General features: G+C 44.5%; 2 protein-coding genes across 5 annotated transcripts in view; both read right to left on the bottom strand.

Moving 5' to 3' along the window:
* LOC119177992 (uncharacterized protein C15orf61) overlaps positions 1 to 19,903 on the bottom strand; it is a 274,591-nt gene extending 254,688 nt beyond the window's left edge. For 2 of the 4 annotated variants that reach the window (XR_012886072.1, XM_075873469.1), the window contains exons 1-2: positions 19,704 to 19,903; positions 12,826 to 12,880 (exon numbers count right to left, since the gene is read on the bottom strand). The gene's annotated coding sequence lies outside the window, so the exon portion shown is untranslated. The remainder of the gene's footprint in view (positions 1 to 12,825; positions 12,881 to 19,703) is intronic. The other 2 variants (XM_075873394.1, XM_075873433.1) reach the window with 2 other exon arrangements.
* Positions 12,959 to 19,697, bottom strand: LOC119178720 (threonine aspartase 1-like). Its single transcript, XM_037429960.2, has one exon. It carries the CDS (start codon positions 19,587 to 19,589, stop codon positions 18,393 to 18,395), a length of 1,197 nt encoding a protein of 398 aa, XP_037285857.2. The 5' UTR covers positions 19,590 to 19,697; the 3' UTR covers positions 12,959 to 18,392.
* Positions 19,904 to 20,464: the final 561 nt, after the last annotated feature.

The following is a 20,464-nucleotide window of genomic DNA, read 5'->3' as shown; positions in this document are numbered from 1 at the left end:
GTATGATTGTCTCAGGGGAATGCACATATATGAATGTGGCTCCAGAAGTCTGGGTAGTGATCACAAACACATCAAGCTCAGTTTTGGAAGAGCAGTGAAAGTGGGAAGGAGACCAAATGAGCATCTACAGGAAAATTTTTGTTCAGAAAGGCAAAAAGAAATATCAACTGAGAAAGACAAAGAAAAACAAACTGAGAAAGTAATCACTGATATATTAAAACAGTGTGGACATACACGAATCTAATTAGACTGTTTGAGCTAGACATTGCTATGGGACGTGACAGGTCACCCCGGGCAAAGAAGACACAAACCCAAGAGCTGGTGGGATGAGGAAAATAAGAGAGCCATAGCAAAACGCCAGGAAGCCTCTAGGGAACAGAGACATTATAAGCAGCGGGGTGAACGGACAGGTGATGTTGAAAGAAAATGGGACATCTTTCTAAGCTTTAGAAGGGAAGAATCTGTTCTGATCAACGAAAAGATTAAAAGAAAGGGGGCTCAGTGGCTGGCAGAAGTACATAAAAAGGATAAAAAAGGCAGCTGCAAAATTTTGGAACAATCTAAACTCCCTAAGAAATGAGACAAGCTTAGAGCAGAGATTTATAACTACAGCTCAAAGTACTAGGCTTGGGGACAACGCTATTGAGTATATAACAAAAAGGGTGACTGAAAAATTTCCACAAAGTGACTTATGCAGCACAATAGACAAGGATAGTTCAAGTGCCGTAATGGCTCCATTTTCACAACAAGAGTGGGAAAGGGCTGAGAAGAGGGTTCCTAGTAGTACATCAACAGGCCCACATGGCATCCTAATAATGCTGATAAAGACATTGGGTCCGAAGTCTAAGCAGACTTTGAGAGAGGCAGTGAGCAAAACAATTATCGACGGTGAAGTCCCCGGTGGATACAAACTTAGTAGGATGAGCATCATCTATAAAGGAAATAGAGACAAAGCTGACATAAACAACTACCATCCTATAACAGTGACATCAGTGGTCTACAGGCTGGCGATGCAGATTATAAAGGAAAGACTGCAGGCATGGATAGAGGATGAGGCGGTGCTGGGGGAACTACAGAATGGGTTTCGGAAACACAGGAGGTTGGAAGACAATCTGTTCTCACTGACGCAGTGCATCGAAATAGCAGAAAAGGAACACAGGCCCCTGTGGCTAGCATTTTTGGATATCAAGGAAGCATTCGATAGCGTGGTTCAAGAGGAATTGTGGGGAATACTGGACACACTAGGCATGGAAGATGTAGACACTAATTTTTTAAAGATCTATAAAAGTAACAAGGTAGTTATAAAGTGGGAAAACAGGTATCTAAGCCCACAGAGGTAAAACAAGGGCTTAGGCAGGAGTGTCCTCTGTCACCCTTGTTATTCATGATGTACCTACAAGGATTAGAGGCCAAATTTGAGGGAAGTGGGCTGGGCTTCAACCTTTCGTCAAACAAGGAAAACTCATTGAACAAGCACTACCAGCATTGATGTAAGCAGATGATATAGTGCTAATGGCCGACAACAAGGAAGATTGGCGGAGATGGATGGGCATCTACGGTAATAAGGGAGATAGGTTAGATTTCAGATTCAGTAAGGAAAAATCAGCAGTCATGATTTTTAATGATAATGAAGGTAGTGAGCTTAGGATACAGGAGGTCACGCTAGAGATAACAGATAAATACAAATATCTGGGCGTTAGATAAGCAATGGGACCGAGTACCTAAGGGAACAAGAAATATACGTAAAGACTAAAGGTAACAGGAATGCAGCAGTGATGAAAAATAGGGCACTGTGGAATTACAATAGGTATGATGTTGTGAGAGGAGTATGGAAAGGGGTAATGGTTCCTGGTCTGACGTTCGGCAATGCGGTGCGTATCCATGCTCCCACTTCTTCGGGATATGTGGCGTCCTGGAACTGCCCGTTCCCATTGTTCACAGCACTGTTACACCCGACCCACATGATGTGGCGGAGGGCGGCTAGTTCAAGCTCGCACACGCTACACTTTGCGTCCACAAACATGTGAGGGCATACTTTCCGGGCCAATGCTGGCGTTAGCACGCATTCTGTTTGCAATTGCCGGAGCTTCACTGATTCCGCACGTGACAGTTCACGACGTGGCGGCGAAAAGGCTCTCCTAGCCTCTCTGTATGTTGCCAGGATCCCTCCGTAGTCAGTGAGGGAATCGAGGTCTTCTTCACGTTCTTCACCGCTGGTTTCGCGGAGACGGGCTGCCGCGGTTCGAAGACCCAACGATGCAACGAAGGGCCATCCAGTGGCTTTAGGAGGCCCTGGCAAAGCAGAAAAGACAGGGAGCCGACGCCCCGGACAATGGAAGCGGAGGAGCCCGAGTATCCAACGCCTAGCCAGAGCACAACGTCCTCAAGATCTAGGCTCTGGAACTATAGGACTCTATTAGCCATAGTCTTCAGATAGGGAATACCCGCGCCCTGCGTGGCCGGTGACTTCCCGCACGCCGGACGCGTAAATAAATGTTGTTTCTCTCTCCCTCGGCAATGCAGTCTTGTGCATGAGATCAGAAGTTTAAGCAAGATTAGAAATTAAGCAACGTGGAATAGGTAGGCTTGCTTTAGGAGCTCACGGGAACACACCAAATGAGGGAGCACAAGGTGATATGGGATGGACATCATTTGAGGGCAGGGAAGCTAGCAGCAAGATAAAATATGAGAAGCGATTGAGATAAAAGGAGGAGGGGCGTAGGGCTCTGAAAGTTTTCAGCTACTTGTACATAAAGAATGTTGATACAAAATGGAGGAAGCGAACCAGAAAATTGACGGGTAAGTACTTAAAAAACAGCAGGGGGCCAAATAAAAAAGAACTATCGGTTAAGAAGAAGGTGAAGGAAACAGAGACTGATATGTGGAGAACTGGCATGATTAAGAAGTCCGCACTAGCGATCTATTGAACTTTTAAGCAGGAAATTGCCAAGGAAAAGATCTATGACAATACTCGGGGTAGTTCTCTGCTTTCTGAGGCCAGGACGGGAGTATTGCGAACCAAGACATATCGGGCCAAATAAGAAGAGGTAGACATGGTATGCAGTGCATGTGGAGAGGAAGAGGAAACTGCCGAACACTTGATAGTGTTCTGTAAAAGGCTTCACCCTATAAATCAGGATGATGGTGCAGAGTTTTTCAAAGCACTGGGGTTTAGGGACAGGGAGGGCAAAATAGACTTTAAGCGGGTAGAATTAACTAGAAGGAGGTTATGAGATTGGTGGCTAAAGTCAAGACACGAGTGAATAATAAACCCTTCACTGCAAAGTACCAGTCCTCAACCTCACTATTTAAAGGAGCAAAAAACATAAATGTAGTTTCTGGTTCACTAAGAATTACGGCTAGGTGGAGTTAGCCGTCGCCCGATTTAAAGGGTACAGCTATATCCATCCAACCATCCATCCATCCATCCATCCATCCATCCATCGGAGGAAGAACTACAGTGTCTAGAAATATACTGCCTAGTGTGTTGAGCGCGGGCATTCCATACGAGAGAGGGTGGCCCCGCGTGTGATGACTGCACTCAGATGCCACAAGCGGCGCTGCATGTCGAGAGGGTGCACGAACGCGCGAAATTCATCTCGTCCTGTTGCTGCCAAACCTCGCCGCGTTTAAAATCAGCGTGTTACAGCTACCATCTGATTTACTGTGAAGTTCGACGACGTCATATGTACACTGCAACACCTTGAGATGTTAAAAGCTAAGCGGCAATGCAAAGAAAAGACGTGTATTGCGCCGCTGTGTCAAAGAAGTTATCGGTCGAACAAAAAAAAAGGTGTCTTGCTCCCCGCACTAATGGATCTAGCGCGGTTTCCTGAATAAAAAAGAAAGATCAAGAGGGCAGACAGAAGGCTGAATTCAAATGCTGTCGTGTGAGAAAAGCATTCTGAGAGTGACTCAATCGAACTATCTTTGCGGATTTGGGTGAACGATGTCGGGAACGAAATCGCGGTTTAGGCATAATTTCAAATATCAATATTTATCTGAAAAAATTGAAAATATCCTTTCAAATTTCATTCACACAGTTTTTCTCCCATTTCAACGTCCGACTCCCTTTCTAACAACATTTTGGATATCATATGCGGCGAGTGTCACATTGTTCATTGGCATGTAATCATTCTTCGTTTTCACCGGAATCCTAATGGAATGCAGGCTAAGAGGTAAAGGTTTTTGGGTCTTCTGTGATAATTCTTGCTCTCAAGAACAAAGCATATTTTAAAAATAACTCTGGTGGTTGTACTGTCAATGGTTTCTAAAATTATTTCTTTGCATACTGCAACCACTTTGAGCACCTATCTATCTATCTATCTATCTATCTATCTATCTATCTATCTATCTATCTATCTATCTATCTATCTATCTATCTATCTATATATCTATCTGTCTGTCTGTCTGTCTGTCTGTCATATTAAATCTATCTATCTATCTGTCTGTCTGCCTGTCTGTCTGTCTGTCGTCTGATAATTCTCGCTCTCAAGAACAAAGCATATTTTTAAAAATAACTCTGGTGGTTGTACTGTCAATGGTTTCTAAAATTATTTCTTTGCATACTGCAACCACTTTGAGCACCTATCTATCTATCTATCTATCTATCTATCTATCTATCTATCTATCTATCTATCTGTCTGTCTGTCTGTCTGTCTGTCTGTCTGTCTGTCTGTCTGTCTGTCTATCTGTCTGTCTGTCTATCTATCTTTGTCTGTCTGACTGTCTATCTATCTATATATCTATCCGTTCATCTGTCCGTCTGTCAATCTATCTATCCGTCCACCTGTCCGTCCGTCTGTCTATCTGTCCGTCCGTCTATCTGTTCATCTGTCTGTCTGTCCGTCCATCTGTCCGTTCATTGGTCTATCTATTTGTCTATCTGTCCATCCGTCCGTCCGTCTATCTGTCCACCAGTCAGTCTGTCGATCTATCTATCTGTCCGTCTGTCTATCCGTTCGTCTGTCCATCCATCCGTTTGTCTATCTGTTCGTCTGTCCGTCTGTCTATCTGTCGGTTCGTCCGTCTGTCTATCTGTCAGTCTGTCTATCTATCTGTCCGTCTGTCTGTCCGTCTATCTGTTTGTCTGTCCGTCCGTCTATCTATCTGTCCGTCCACCTGTCTATCTGCCCATCCGTTCGTCCGTCTATCTGTCCTTCCGTCCATCCGTCCGTCTATCTATCCGTCCGTCCGTCCAGTATAAGGCTTCCATTTGTCCACCTGCTATATTGGTGGCGCATGGGGTTGTCACTATGGCAACTGTTGAGCTTCTTACAACTGGATGTGGGTAACTTGGAAATCAATGGTCTCTCTTTGGTCCAGTTTTCTGAGAAGAAAAAAAAAACAGTCATGAGCAGAGTAAGACAGAAATGGTTGAACAAAATATGTTCAATAAATTAAGTGTCTTCAACCATACCTTGCGAGGATTTTGGCCCATGAGCTTGCTTTCAGTGATGACACAATCTCCGCTGATTTGAAGTAGGTTCGGAGAGATGAGGCATCCAAGCGTACACTGATATGAGCAGTTCCTTGGAGGCTTTGATTGGGTTGTAAGAAAAAAAAACAGTCCTCCTTACTCTTTTAGAAGGGTGAACGGATTTTTGATGTATGACTAAGAAGAATGTATATGGGAACACTGCATATAAGAAGGGTAGTGTGGGCATAACATTGCTGTTTTTGTGAATTTGTCTTGTGGATGGCATTCTAATGGATTTGTTTTAGTGATGTTCTTCAGAGGACATAGCTGCGTGATTCCCAACTGGATGGACTATATGGTTCATGCATATGTAATATGCTTCAGTGTAAACTTACGAAAAATGTACAGATGCGTATATGTACTAAAGGTTCACTTGGCTTTATTATGCATTCAATTCATGAGCATATATTCCAACAGACTCATTTTGAGCAGAAGAAGGTAGAACTTATGCTGTGATCTGTGTTACAAATTTTAACTGTAAAGATATTTTCAGAGAATGTGACAACGAAGTAAACAATCTCAAACAAGGTGTGCATCTCATTAGCTGTACAAGTCGAAAAGGCTTATGAAACGACAAAAACTGTACCACATGCAAAAGAAAAGGGCCATGTTTAGATGCAAAGCAGCACATTTTCACTCACCGGTGGACAAGTCTACATTGTGCAAGATTATTCTGACTTCGTAGGCAGTCTCCGAGCGATTTGCCGGCGTTGAATTTTCACGCCAGAGACTGCGCAGCTGGAAGTCATGAAGCATAGCAGCTGACATGGTTCACAGCCTCTAGACACGTTCACTTCGTAGTAGCGGCCCGTAAAATCTCACAGACAAGCTTGCATTCATATATCAAAGCTGAATTTAAATGGAGCTTTGTAATGCATCGACAAAAAAGTACCGCGGCTAACCGCGGTAAAATTAGAAAAAATTAACCGACAGAAATGCAATCGATGCCAACGGGCTGCTGCTTTTCGAGCTTCAGAATAATCTCAAATTCTCTTGAACTCAAACAGTCACTGCTCTTGTATGAACATTAAAAATAGTACAAAAACCTTTCATTAAAATTTTCTATAAAAAACTACGTGGTAACTACTCTTTTAACGGTCTTTAGATACATGTTTAAATAAAGACGGACGGATGGATGGATGGATGAATGGATGGATCCGGCTGTGCCCATTAGATCTGGTGGTGGCTCATGCCACCTAGCCATAAAGTTAAGTACTATCACTATGTGTTTAAGGATTGAATTTCACTCGCGCCTCGATTGTAGCCACCAATCAGTTAGCCTCCCCTTGATGATTTCTACCCATTTAAAGTCTATTTTTTTTTCACTGTCCCTAAACACCAATGCTGTGAAAAATTCGGCGTTATTATCTTCCACTATAGTGCCGAGCCCTTTACAGAACATTATCAAATGTTCAGTTGTTTTCTCCTCCTCTACACACGCACTACATACCGTGTCTGTGCCTTCGTATTTTGCTCGGTACGTCTTGGTTCGCAATACTTCCGTTCTAGCCTTGAAGAGCAGAGAACTACCCCGAGAAATATCGTTGATCTTATCCCTTACAATTTCCTGCTTAAAAGTTCGGTAGGTCTCCAGTGATTTCGTAAGCATTCCCATCTTCTACATGTCCCTCTCTGTTTCCTTCACCTTTTTCTTAATCGATGTTTCCTTTTGACTTGGTATTCTGCTGTTGTCTAAATACTTGCTTGACAGTTTTCCAGTTTGCTTCCTTCGTTTAGTACCAACATTCTTCATGTATATATGAGTTCGCTTTTTTCATTTAGTATCAACATTCTTCATGTATATACAAGTAGCTGAAAACTTTCCTAGCCGAACGCTCCTCTCCGATTTTTCTCTATCGCTCTTCAAATTCTATCTTGCTGCTAGCTTGCCTGCACTAGAACGATGTCCATGCCAAGTCACCCTGAACCCCCTAATTTGGGGGTTCCCCTGCGCTCCGAAAGCAAGTTGCTATGCCACGTTGTTTAATTTCCGATTTTGCTTGAACCTCTTAACTCATGCACAAGACCACATTGCCAAATGTCAAACCTAGGACCATGACCCCTTTTACAAATCCCTCTCGCGTCATACCTATTGTAGTTCCACAGTGCCCTATATACATTACAGCTGCATTCCTGTTGCCCTTAGTCATTTAGGCACTCAGCCTCGTTGTTTATACATACACCCAGATATTTGTAGTTATCTACGATCTCTAGCCTGACTTCCTGTATCTTATACTCACTGCCTTCGTTATCACTAAAAATCATTATTGCCGATTTTTTCCTACTAAATTTCAAATTTAACCTATCTCCCTCATTACCGCATATGTCTATCAATCCTGCAAATCTTTCTTCTCATCAGCTATTAATAGTACATATATCATCTGCATACATCAATGCCGGCAATGCTTGTTCAACATGCTTTTTTTTGCTTGGAAAAAAAGACGTCGGAGCTGAGTCTACTCCCCTCTAAATTGGCTTCTAGTCCTTGTAGATACAGTATAAATAAAAAATTGGCAGATCCCGCATAAAGTGGGAATCAATGATATGCGAAGCACGAATGAGAAATGTTGATATGTCGCTTTAAAATCAGCACAACGTTATGAGGTGAAGGTAAATGATTCCGTACATGACTTCCGTGTCATGATTATCATGTTTGGATGTGTCATTTACCTTTGTCATCTATTCACGTCACGTGATACCAAATATAGTATATGTGAGGCTAGCTAAACAGCCGCTTGCACGCTATGAGCGTGGTATGTTGTTATGTTCTTGCATGACACGCGTGTCAGGATTATCATGTTTGCACCAGTCATATATCTCATCGGCCATTCACGTCACGTAACACCAAATTTGGTATATGTGAAACTAGCAAAACGGCCATGAGCGCATCATGAAGGGTTCAATATACTCCAATGTAGCGTCGACGCGCGCGTGCGCTGGGCACAGCGACGTTACGTTAGCAAAACGCGAGCACTCTATAGACTGACTCCATGCGCGACCAGCGTTCGTCAACGCGGCCCGATGGCAACCGGCGTGAAATGCGACATGCTGCATTTCGTGCTGATGCGCTACCCAGACAATACTGCGTCTCCCTCTTTTCGTGACCCGAAAAGAGGGAGGCCCGCGCATGCGTCAAAGCAACGCAGCGCGGGCCTGCGAGTATATGGCTGGACCGGCGCCTGGCATGGCAACGCCGGCGTGACACGATGAAATGAACGCCGGCAAGCACGCACACCGCATCACGTCCAAATATATTGCCGCCTTGACTGTGGCATGTAGTCATGTTCTCACATGACACGCATCTGATGATTATCATGTCTGTACCAGTTATATACCTGTGTCATCCATTGGTGTCACGTAATCCCAAATTTGTCATGTGAAGCTAGCGAAACGGCCGTGAGTGCATCATGAGTGTGGCATGTCATCATGTTGTTACATGACACGCATCTCAGGTTTATCATGTTTGCATCTGTATCATACCTTCATCATCCATTCACGTTCCGTAATACCGAACTTGGTATACTAGAAGCTAGCGAAACGGCCGCCGGGGCATCTTGAGCGTGGCATGTAGTCATGTTGTTACATGACATGCAACTTATGATTATCATGTTTGTACCAGTCATATACCTTCATTATCCATTCCGTACCGTAATACCAAGTTCGGTATATGTGATGCTAGCGAAATGGCCGCGAGCGCATCATAAGCGTGGCATGTAGTCATGTTGTTACATGACACGCATGTCATAATTTTTATGTTATGGTTTGTCACTTATGTTCGCCACGCAATCATGTCATACCATACCAGTTTTGCAACATGCCGTGTGAACGAAACCACTGCAAGAGCTGCAGGCCCATGACTTGTAAGTAATGACATTCATGACATACATGTCATGATTTTCAAGTTGTGACTAGCCAAATATGTTCTTTATATAGTCATGTTATGCCATACCAAGTTTGGTATTGATACCATTATTGAAACGGCCAGGAGAGCCAGAAGTCGTAGGCGGCTACATAAATAGATAGATACGCTCAAAGTCGCCGAAGTTCGCTAAGAAATACTTCACATTTAAAAAGGTGACGTACAATTGACATCCCTGTAGAAGCCCGCGTTGTATCTCTACAGGTTTAGATACCTGTCTTTCCCTTTTTATAACTATGTTGTTACTTTTATATATATTCCTTTAGGATTTGTTATTCCCTCTTTCACATCTAGTGCGTCCAGTATTCACCACAAGTTCTCTTGAATCCCACTATCATAAGCTTCCCTGACATCTAGAAATGCGAGCTATTTTCACTACCACAACGTACTGCATCATTGAGAACAGATTGTCCTCAAACCGCCTTCGTTTACAGAACCCATTTTGTAGTTCTCCCAGCACCCCCTCATTCTCCACCCATGTCTGTAGTCTTTACTATCTGCATCACCAGCCCGTATGCTACTGATGTCACTGTTATAGGATGGTAGTTGTTTATATCAGCATTGTCCCCTTTTCTCTATAGATCGTGCTCATCCTGTTTAGTTTCCACCCATCATGGGCTTCACCATTAATTATTGCTTTGCTGGCTGCCTCTCTTACTGTTTGCTTAAGACCAATGGTGCTGCCATTTACCAATGACTTTGTGGTCTAGAAAAACCTGGTTTCTTCAAGTTACTGTCAGATCACGTCCATATCTCATGAAGCGCTTATTTGCCAATTTTCTCGCGCAGAACATGAAATAAATGCTTTATTCTCTCTCTCAAGATAGAATTAAGACTAGTCTTATGACAAAGTTTGTGCTGGCAATTTTTTTTTGACAGTGTCCCCATATTACATAACCTACAAACTTTGAGGTATAGTGTGTTTTCAGTCGCACTTCCAAGTGCTCTAATGTAGAAGACACATGGCTACAGAAAAAAATTACAATAAAAAATAAAAAAAATAAAATGCACCCGGCAATAAATAGGCCCCAGCATGCACTTTGCCTCTCGTACATCTATACCTGACATTTCCTGATCAGTGGAAGTTTATTTAAGAGCACCAAACTATTTTTTTCTCGCCTCATCCAAGCTGCCCCAACAGTGTGGCAGCCTTCCCGACCCTTAGCGACAAACTCAGCATTGCGGAGGAGTGGGCCATGCCCACTTCTGAAATTACGCTCTCTCAGTGCGATTCCCACAGCTACACTGTACTAGAGCACGACCGGGGGCCCATCTCGGAGTACTTGAACTGGTATAGCATGTTACAGTAAAAAAGAAACGGCCGAGCGGACAGATCGACACAAGAGGACAGCACTGTCCCATTTGGCAAAGAGTAATATAGATGTTTGATATCATCAGAAAATGCTTTTAAACTCCTGTCACTCTGTTCAAGAAAGTCAACCAGATTGTCTGTAGAATTTTTTATTAGAAATGGATAATCAGTAATGAGCAAGTTTAGCTTTTCTTGCAGGAATAACTTTTTTGCCACAGCTTTTGCCATGTTTTTCTCTCTGTCACAATTACCCGCAGGGGGCAATTGATCTTGTGTGTCTTGGTCGTAAAGAACATGTTCAGGCCAAGCTTCTTACACTTATGAACTGCTTTGGCAAGCTTTACCAAACCCAATGGTGCACAATTTTTTTTTGCCTAGCATTTAGTGCTCTGTCCCCTTGCGTTGGTCTACGCGGCCATTTCTTCTTTACCGTGATGCACTATACCAGTTCAAGTACTACGAGCCAACTCACCCAATCTTCAACACTTGTGGCCACCTCGGAGGCCATTCCTCGCACTTCCTTTTCCTGTGTGGTGAGAGTTCAGTAGGCAGGAAGAATACCAGTTACGAGAGGAAAACTGCCGCTCCTTCTTTGCCTGTCCTATTCCCAGCCACAAAAATGTGAAAGCATTATGGTATTCGAAAATACTTCAGTATAAATGACACTTCCAATTATCTGACTTTGAAGGAGTAGGATTTTACTGTACTTCAAAGGTGGTTGCCATTGTGCTCACATGGAAACAAGAGTGTGTATTACATTAGGCTGAGATATTTTACGCTAACACACTCTCTTTTTCTAGCAATGTGCATTCTGGATCTTTAAACATGCATGGACACACGGCGGAAGGACATAATTCCTGAGTACTATGCATAATTTTGTCAGTGGCCACAAGCGTTATCTCTCTATGGAAGCCACTCCTCTTGTGATGGAACTTCAAGCCATCCATGACACAATCCAGGATGCCACCTCTAAGCTGCCTACAATTAAGCAGACTGACGTATTCACTGATTCCTTAAGAGCTGTTAAGGAGCTCAATAAAGTTCACAAGGTGATGGAGATCTGCGAGGGAATTCATAACATGAACCATAGTATAGCTACTTGCATAAAGGTACATTGGATTGCACAGCTGCTTTAATATACCAAATTGGTCAAGACCTCATAGCGGAGAAGATACCAGTCTGGGAAGAAGCCTTTAAATATGCAAGCTTTTTCTTGACTGTGCCCAGTGATAACACTGCAAAGCATTTATTGTTTATGGAACATTCAAGCATTATATTGGTTATGTTCTATATTATGCATGAGATTCAAGGCCATACTGTGATCCCACACAATATTGCTGCTGACCAGCAGGCGCATTACCCTTCAGACATAGTTTCAGCCATTCCCCTTCCACCTCAGCCCCTAAACTCACTCCATACCCGTAAAGATGTTCTCCGGCAGGATACACGTGCTCTCATTCCACCGTGTGTCGGCTCTCTCCCCCCCTCACCTTACTAAGGCAGAGGAAGTTGTGCTTAGGAGGCTTCGGGCAGGGGTGGCCCTTACACCAGCCGTTATATCATCATAAAACTGGTCGCATTAATTGGCGATACGTGTCCATATTGTGCCACTCCAGTGATGCAAGCAGATGCATATCACCTTTTGTGGACATGTCTAACGTTACAGCCAGAAGGCTCCCATCACCTCCTTCAAGTCGGCCTTCACTACAGTGACACAACCAGTTACAACCGCTGGACACATGACAACACTTTCTACATGGCACTACTCACTTCATACACAACACTGGCCTAATGGCGCGCACTTAACAAACTCGCAAAAATATTATGTCTTAAAGGCAAGTCTTTGTTGCAATAAAAAAAAGGAACACACTTGGGCATTATGAGACACTCAAGTGCCTACGTAGAGCCTTCTTTCAAATTGTTTCCTGATGTGCCTACAATACCGCCTTTTTATGGCTCAACTTGAGATAATTTGTTTGGAAACAAAGTCAGTTCTGTCTCAGGCTCGCACTGTAATATCTTTTTAGCTGCAAGCTTTCCTTACAGTACTGCACAAGAAAACCATGTTAAAGCATGCATTGAACACAAGGTAGCTGAGCATGTAGTATGCATTACCAGTTGTCTCGCCCAAAATACCAGGAACCCAGAACCAGGAACCCCGTGATGGTACCTGCAGACCACACAATTGCAATAATATAACATTTATTTTGGTAAATCCTAATTGTAATTAATGGCCACAAAGACAGAATTTTCACAGATATTTTCGAAAATGCAGAGATTTTATTAGAAAGCTACGCAACATGCTGCACTGAGCAGAGCGTGATTTCTAGCAGCGCCTCCAGGGTGTGCTAGATGCACTACAATTAAGCAGATAGTCAAAGCAAGCACAGCAAACTCCTGTGCTCTACAAGGCAACAAAATGCACCACCTCTCAACCCCTATGGCACATGCATCATTGCTCCATGGAGCAGAGCCACGCTGCACCATACCTTGTGCATTTCTGTGCTGTCGCTGGTATGTTCTATACAGTACTCAACTGCCATCATTGTGCATGCATCCTCAGTAGAACATTCGTGAGCATTCAAGAAGATTCTCATGCATGAAGCACTAAGGTGCAAAGCTACGACACCTGTAACAATTTCAGTTTTTGGAACGTACGCATCGTCAAATATGAAAACTAAGCCCACATAACAGCATGCATGTTTAATCCTAATCCCAGTGTTCCTTATTTATCACAAGTACCATCTACATTCCAAGTGAAGAATAAGCACTTTTTCCCCTTGGTAATCAATACTTTTTTACATTTGAACTCAAACGAATGGTTTCCCTGTATCACATGCCGTGCAGAAGTCGATGCAGGTGCACAGTAAAATGCAGATAGCATGACTGGTATTGTATCACAGCCATTTGATCACATGCCTGCTACGGTGCAAGATATAATATGTGCAGTTTTATGTCCCAAAACCATGATGACATTGTGAAGAACGCTGTATTGAAGAGCTTCAGAAATATTGAGCCCCTGGTGTGAGATATCACTGCACACGGGTTTCTAGCATTTCATATCTATGAAAATGCAACCAATGCGACCGAAATTTAATCTGGACCTTGGGGTCAGTAGCGGAGTACCACAACTGATACATGACCACAGCAGACCCAATGCAAGAGCAGCTTCCTTCTATTTTCGCAAAGGTGTGAGCTGCAAGTCCTGTGAGGTTGACTCATCTCTTCTTGAAATGTCACTCTTGTAAGGAAACCCGCCATGCCACAGCAACCCTGCATGGAGATTTCCTCCCAATGCATCCCATTGATATGGTTTATTTGCAATGTAGTTAGTCCAGATGAATGGCTCACTATACAGAAGGCACCCTACTAGTCTTTTTATTTGTTTGCACAGCTGCCTTAATTTACCAAATTGGTCAAGACCTCAGAGTGGAGGTGATACCAGTCTGGGAACAAGCCTCTAAATATGCAAGCTTTTCCTTGACTGCGTACACTGATAACATCGCAAAATATTCATTGTTTATGAAACATTCAAGCTTTATATTAGCCATGTTTTATAATATGCATTCATGACAAATTCATGAATGCAGTGATAACATTGTATTGTTTTATAATAAAAATGCCTCTTCAGTACTTTAATATTGCCACTATATTCGGTTTGTATTTGGCGCTATTTCGGACTCATAATGAATATTGAAAGTTACTCACTTTGTCTTACACTGTGAGAAAAGAAGGAGCACCATGTGGGGGGTGCCCCGCCACGGTGGTCTAGTGGTTAAGGTACTCGGCTGCTGACCCGCAGGCTGCGGGATCAAATCCCGGCTGTGGCGGCTGCATTTCCGATGGAGGCGGAAATGTTGTAGGCCCGTGTACTCAGATTTGGGTGCACGTTAAAGAACCTCAGGTGGTCAAAATTTCCGGAGCCTTCCACTACGGCGTCTCTCATAATCATATGGTGGTTTTGGGACGTTAAACCCCACAAATCAATCAGCACCATGTGGGGCATCTTTCTGCCACACAACAATACTAATCACCAGGTTTTTTTGCATTTGTGAACAAATTGCCATTTACTTTGTGTTTACCTATCAAGAGTGCTATGCCACGTGTATAGCCCACAGACCCCAAAAAGTAGAGTGCAGCAACATTACAAGAAAAACATGCAAAACAGATAACAGTTATCATTATGTGGTACAAAGGTGCATGTTTTACAAATACATTTTTAAAGTGAAATTGCTAAGACCACCATTGCACAGCGCTCTACAATTACATTGACTGCTTGTGTTTAATGTGTATTTCAATTTAAATATAAGCATTCTTGTACTTCTTGTACTCAAAATTGTTAGAAATAAAATCTGCAAGCACATTCCAAGAAAGTAGGCAACAGTGACACCTAGTAAAGGCCAAATTTGCAGCAACAAAAATAACTCCATTTGGTGTGTTCACCACAGTCGTTAATGGCAGTTTCGTTTCACATGAGCTACGATTTTCGCTTGCTAATTAGTGCAACATGCATTGTTGCTTGCTGCCATTCTTTACTGCATCCACTACATAATTTTACTAATCTAATGTAACAATATGTGCATTATGACATTTTTAAATTTTTACAAACAGTGAAAACCATATGTTTTGCATTTAAAACAACGTCCAGTCTAAATTTAAGTTGAAGTGCAAACAGTGGCAATAAACATAAACATGTTGGCACCTGGGACAAGCAAGGCAATGAAGAGAAGGGAGAGGTGTTGGAGCAGTATAGTGGAGGCGATAGCCCCCACCGGTTTTGGAGCTCTTGAATATATACTGTATTCTGAACTGTTAGTGCACATTCTGTTTTACAGCAAAGCCATAAAACAAAATTGGTCAGCAAATTTCATAATATTAAACACACTGCACCAGGTTAGAAGGTGCCTAAACCAACAACAGATGCTCGTGTGTTCCTCTGCTAGCAGATACGCGTACTCATTGCATTTTTAAAACTGACACTGAGGAAAGGCATTCAAAGAGATGGACAGACGAGTTGCCAAATGCATTCACCGTGCACTCCTGCAATGCCACAACTAAAGTTTGACTTCTGTGGGGTTTGGAGGCCCTTTAACAAGTGAAGGCAAATGGCATATCTTTGAAGATATGCAGTGCTTAAGGCATACAAAAGCACATGACCCAAAAACAAGAATTTGCGCTGAAACAGACGTGCACTGTCTCATGTGTTTTTGTGTACCTTAAGGGACCCTGAAACGGTTTTTACGATTTTGTACAAGCACACTGAGCCGGCAGACAAGTCTTACAGGTCACTTACAGACTGACTTGAGCTCTCTGCATAAACTGTGTAATTTATTACAATACTTTAAAGCTGCAAATCGCTGCATCTCAGCCAAATGTGTTTTCAACCGCCCATTCACAGAGCGACATGCTATGGTAATGCGACGTCATGATACTGCTGATCTGATTGGGTGCGAAATGCATGGAAGTAAGATCGGCTGGTTGGGTGGCTGCACCTGTCAGAACAGATATCAACCACTTCGCAATCTTTGTCTCTGTTGCAAGACGGTGTGCGTGCTGCTGGGCACACTGTGTGATGGCCTCCAAGGTTATGGGAAACTTGCCGCCGTAAAATCTCGCGAGGTCTAGACTGCACGAAGCTCAGGTAATCAAGTGCACCTGTGACAGCTCTGGGGTCGCCAGTGTGTCTCATGAGTTCAGGAGGCAAGGCAGAGGTGCGAAGGAGGGCATAATTGTCCCTAGCAGCCGTGTCACTAAATTTGTGGTGCGAATGATTTATGTTCTAGCCTAAATGCTGGCTAAACATGAAATCATTTCAAGGTCCCTATAAGTGTTGTGTACTCTAATGAATCTGTACCAACGTGTTCGCCGCAACAGCCTCTTTAGGCTCTTCTTTCTTTGTATTCAGGCATTTCAATAAAGAAAACCACAAAACAAGCACCAAAACTGCAAGCCGGATGAACAATGGCAAGACCCTCCGAAGCATTCCCGGTAAAGATTAAATTCACAGGAGGCTTTTGAATGATGCTAAATGACTGTTCCTTTCCGCCCCCATTTACATACAAAAAATAAACCAATCTAGCAACCCAACAAGCTCATTCTAAGACTGCCATAGATAAGCTAAGAAACTTGAAAACACCAGAAAAACAGCATGAATACAGAATAAACTCTGTATATTGCTAAAAATGGTCACAAAACCAATTATGATATTCACACAGTGATAACAAAGGAATTATTACCATACTCAGAGACAACTTTCTGTGGCAATGAAGGGAAGGCTACGGAACCAACGTGGGCATGTGCCACCACTAAAGAACATAGTCCCACAAATGGGCCTATGTTTTCGGCATGAAAATCATAAAAGAACAACATTATTTTCTGTGGGATGCTGTTTATAAAGAGACACTTCAAGAACCAATTTGTTTTGCTTCATGAAGCGTCATTTCGCGTTTTTGCACGTCTGAAAACGTCACATGCTTTAGGTGCATCTCACAGTCAAAATAGCATATTCGTCTTTAGGCGAGTGGTCGTTCTTTTTAAGCATTTTAGAAGGAGCTTGTGACGAATTTCACTCACAAATGTCTCTTTAAGCAGGCGTAGCCAATTCTACACAGTGGCATTATTCGAACACGGCCATCATTAAAAACATGAGCTGAACTGAACTACTTCATGGAGGAGAACATTCGCACTAGCTTCGCACCCGCAGCTTTCCCTTCATTGCCACAGACAGTTGTTCCCGAGTACACCATTACTCTAAGGTAACAACAAAAAAGAACCCCCACTGCCCATCAGCATGCGTGTTGCCTGACACAGCCTCGCTGGACATTCACATTCGTTGGGCGGGATAGCAGCCAATTTTTCTTTAGAACAAGCGTATCGACGATACTATGCACCCGACTAAAAACATTTATGCATGCTGGTCTCTCCCAGAGACACTGTCTACTTCATTTAGCTTCATGTTGCCTTTCAACTGTAAAACATTACACACGTCGATGCAACCAATCATAAAAGCATGCATAAACTTTGCGTCACATAAGTGGTATATCTGTCAAGCCTAATTAAACTGGCAACTAACCTATGCAAATAATTTAGCCAAAGTGTTTGTGAAGTGGTCATTTAAAATATACTAAATCCAATCTCCCAGTTCAACTGCCACATGATGATTCTTTATTTTACTCTGATAAATACAGTTAAATGTAAATGAAATGATAAGAAGAATGCAATTACACTATTTTTTCAATAAAGTCTGCAGAAATGCACCATTTTACAGATAAACAAAGACATATAGCAAAACCCACGTGATTTTCCACACCACATGAGGCCAGTTTCATACAGGGCTCCAAGACTTGACTAGAATACTGGAACTTAGTTTGTCTCTTATCAATGACTATGAAACCGAGGCACGTTTGACAATATAACACGAACATGTCGAATGAATAACAGGAACAGAAACTCCTCTAGCTGACTTGCTAGTAGGAAATGTGAAAATCAAGAAGCTTACGCCTGACCGAGTCAAGTAGTGCACAACCAGGCACAAACGTTTGTTCTGAGTATATGTAAAGATTCTTGACATGAACGCCGCAAGTACAAAAGAGGAATGAGTATGTCCCCATGACGATGGCGGATAATCCTGCCTGCAGGTGCTCCACCACGTGTGCACGACACTCGTGTCACGGTTGAAGACATCAGTGATCTCTGTCAAGGTGCCGAGTTCCAAGTGGCGTTCCCCCGAGCATTACCTTGGACCCAGCAACCATCGTGTCTGGCATTTCAGAGCAGTCGAATATGGGCCTGCTTCCGCCCGTCTGCATGTACCCGTAGCACATGGAACGCGTTGTGTGGGCCCACAGCAAATCACCGCTGCCACACTGAGGGTCCCAGCGAAGGGCGAGGATTCCTGCCAATCGGTCGGTGGTGTCCCTGAGGAATGGCGACTGCAGAAAACTCTGCCGGAAACAAGCGTCAAGCGCTACGACGGACCCGTCGTCAGTGGAGCGCCCGAGCGTCTGCGCGCACTGGCGCACCAGAGCGGTGCGAATGAGGTGCTCACCGCAGCCCGAACTCGAGACGGCCACCGCACAGCCGCCTTCCGGCGCGTTCTCGGCCCAACAGCCGCACCCGTAGACGGCCGCCTGGCCGACGCGGCCGGTGTGCTTGAGCCAGATGCCACCGCTGGACACGGCGGCCGCCACGTTACCCCGCCGATCCATGCAGACGGCGCCCACCGTGTCCAACTGCGGCGGATTGCTACTGTCTGAACTGGAACACGGGGCTACGACGTTCGTGTCTGCCGCCCACGGCTCGTCGTCGGCCTCGCGCTTCAGCGTCGTGGGGACCAGGGGGCTCTTGCGCGCCAAGGTCTCCTCTGCCGAGCAGTGGTCGAGCCGGCGTTTCAGCTTGACGTAGCGCCTGCGCGCGTGGGCGGACACCAGGGCATCGGGCGTGCGTTCCACGTTGGGCAGCACGTGTTCGCGCGCCCAGCGCAGCGCTCCCTCACCGACCAGGAAGCAGGGCGGCGTGCGGCCCAGCGACAACGGGCCGGCATGCTGGGCGCGGCACAGTGCCTCGGCCACGAGTACCGGGTTGCCGACGCGCGGCAGCGCGCCCACGGCGCCGAATCCCAGGGTACGACCGTCCATAACCGAGGCGTCGCACTCGACGCGACCGCAAGACGTCAGGTTGGAACCAAACCCCGCATTGGTGAGCGGATCGTCTTCCAGCGTGGCCACGGCGGCCGCCACCGCCTCGAGAGCGCTCCCGTCCGAGCGCTCTAGTACTCCCACGGCGCGACGGCAGGCTGCGGAACACAATCGCCGGTAGCCGGGCAGTTTCTCCGGCGAATGGAAACCGGCGCCGACGTGGACGGCAACCACGGCTTCCATCGGGCACCTCGTGCAGCGACGAGTACACCGAAAGTAGTCGAAGAATCACACAAAACACACCCGAGCACACACTGAAGGGAAATTGAAAACAGGCGACGACACCCAAATGCTAACCTGTTTCCGTGCTTAAGTAATGGGTCTTCAAATCACTGCAGGCGCATGAACGTAGTTTCTCATGTGACGCCGTAAATTTGTCGGCGCCCTCTCGCAACTACATGCCGAGCACGACCTACACGTGTTGCGCTGACAAGGGAAACACAAAATTTCGCGTTTTTGCGCGCATCGGAGAAGCTCGACTTGGCTTCGATGCGGATTGAGGCTTTCGGTTTTGGGGTGCAGCCCAGCGCCTCCTATATTATTTTGTTCCTGTCGTGTGAGCGCCGCAGCGCCCGCCGTTTTCTTTCCTTTTACTGCCTTTACTCTCTCGATTCTGCCCCTCGATAGTTATAGCGCGAGAACAAAACGACGACACAGAGACAAGAAGGACACGAAAGACACGACGCCGCAGGTGTTCTGTGACGCCGCTTGGCGGCTCTGCGCTATTACCTCTGGCAGACGATGCTCGCTGCCGGTTTTCTGCGCTTTTTTTTTTTGTCCTCTGCTACAGTGTCTAGAATATGCAGTATATTTCTAGACACTGTACCTCTGCTTAGAGTAATCGTGAACGTTGCTCAGAGTTGTTGCCATCACATTAAAAGAAGTGGTATTCACGCGTAATAAATAATAAAGGTCAAATAAACTGTCAATATGCCTTTTACCGGAGTGATAATTCGCATCCCAGTCACCTTGCAGACGACAAGTTTAACCCGTCGTTTGGTCGCAGTGGCAGTTGTAGGTCCGTCTGTTTGCTTCAGTGTTAATGTCATCCTGCTTTT

Source organism: Rhipicephalus microplus, chromosome 1 (assembly GCF_043290135.1).
Source record: "Rhipicephalus microplus isolate Deutch F79 chromosome 1, USDA_Rmic, whole genome shotgun sequence".
NCBI classification, from domain to species: domain Eukaryota; kingdom Metazoa; phylum Arthropoda; class Arachnida; order Ixodida; family Ixodidae; genus Rhipicephalus; species Rhipicephalus microplus.
This window is presented reverse-complemented; position numbering and strand designations above follow the sequence as displayed.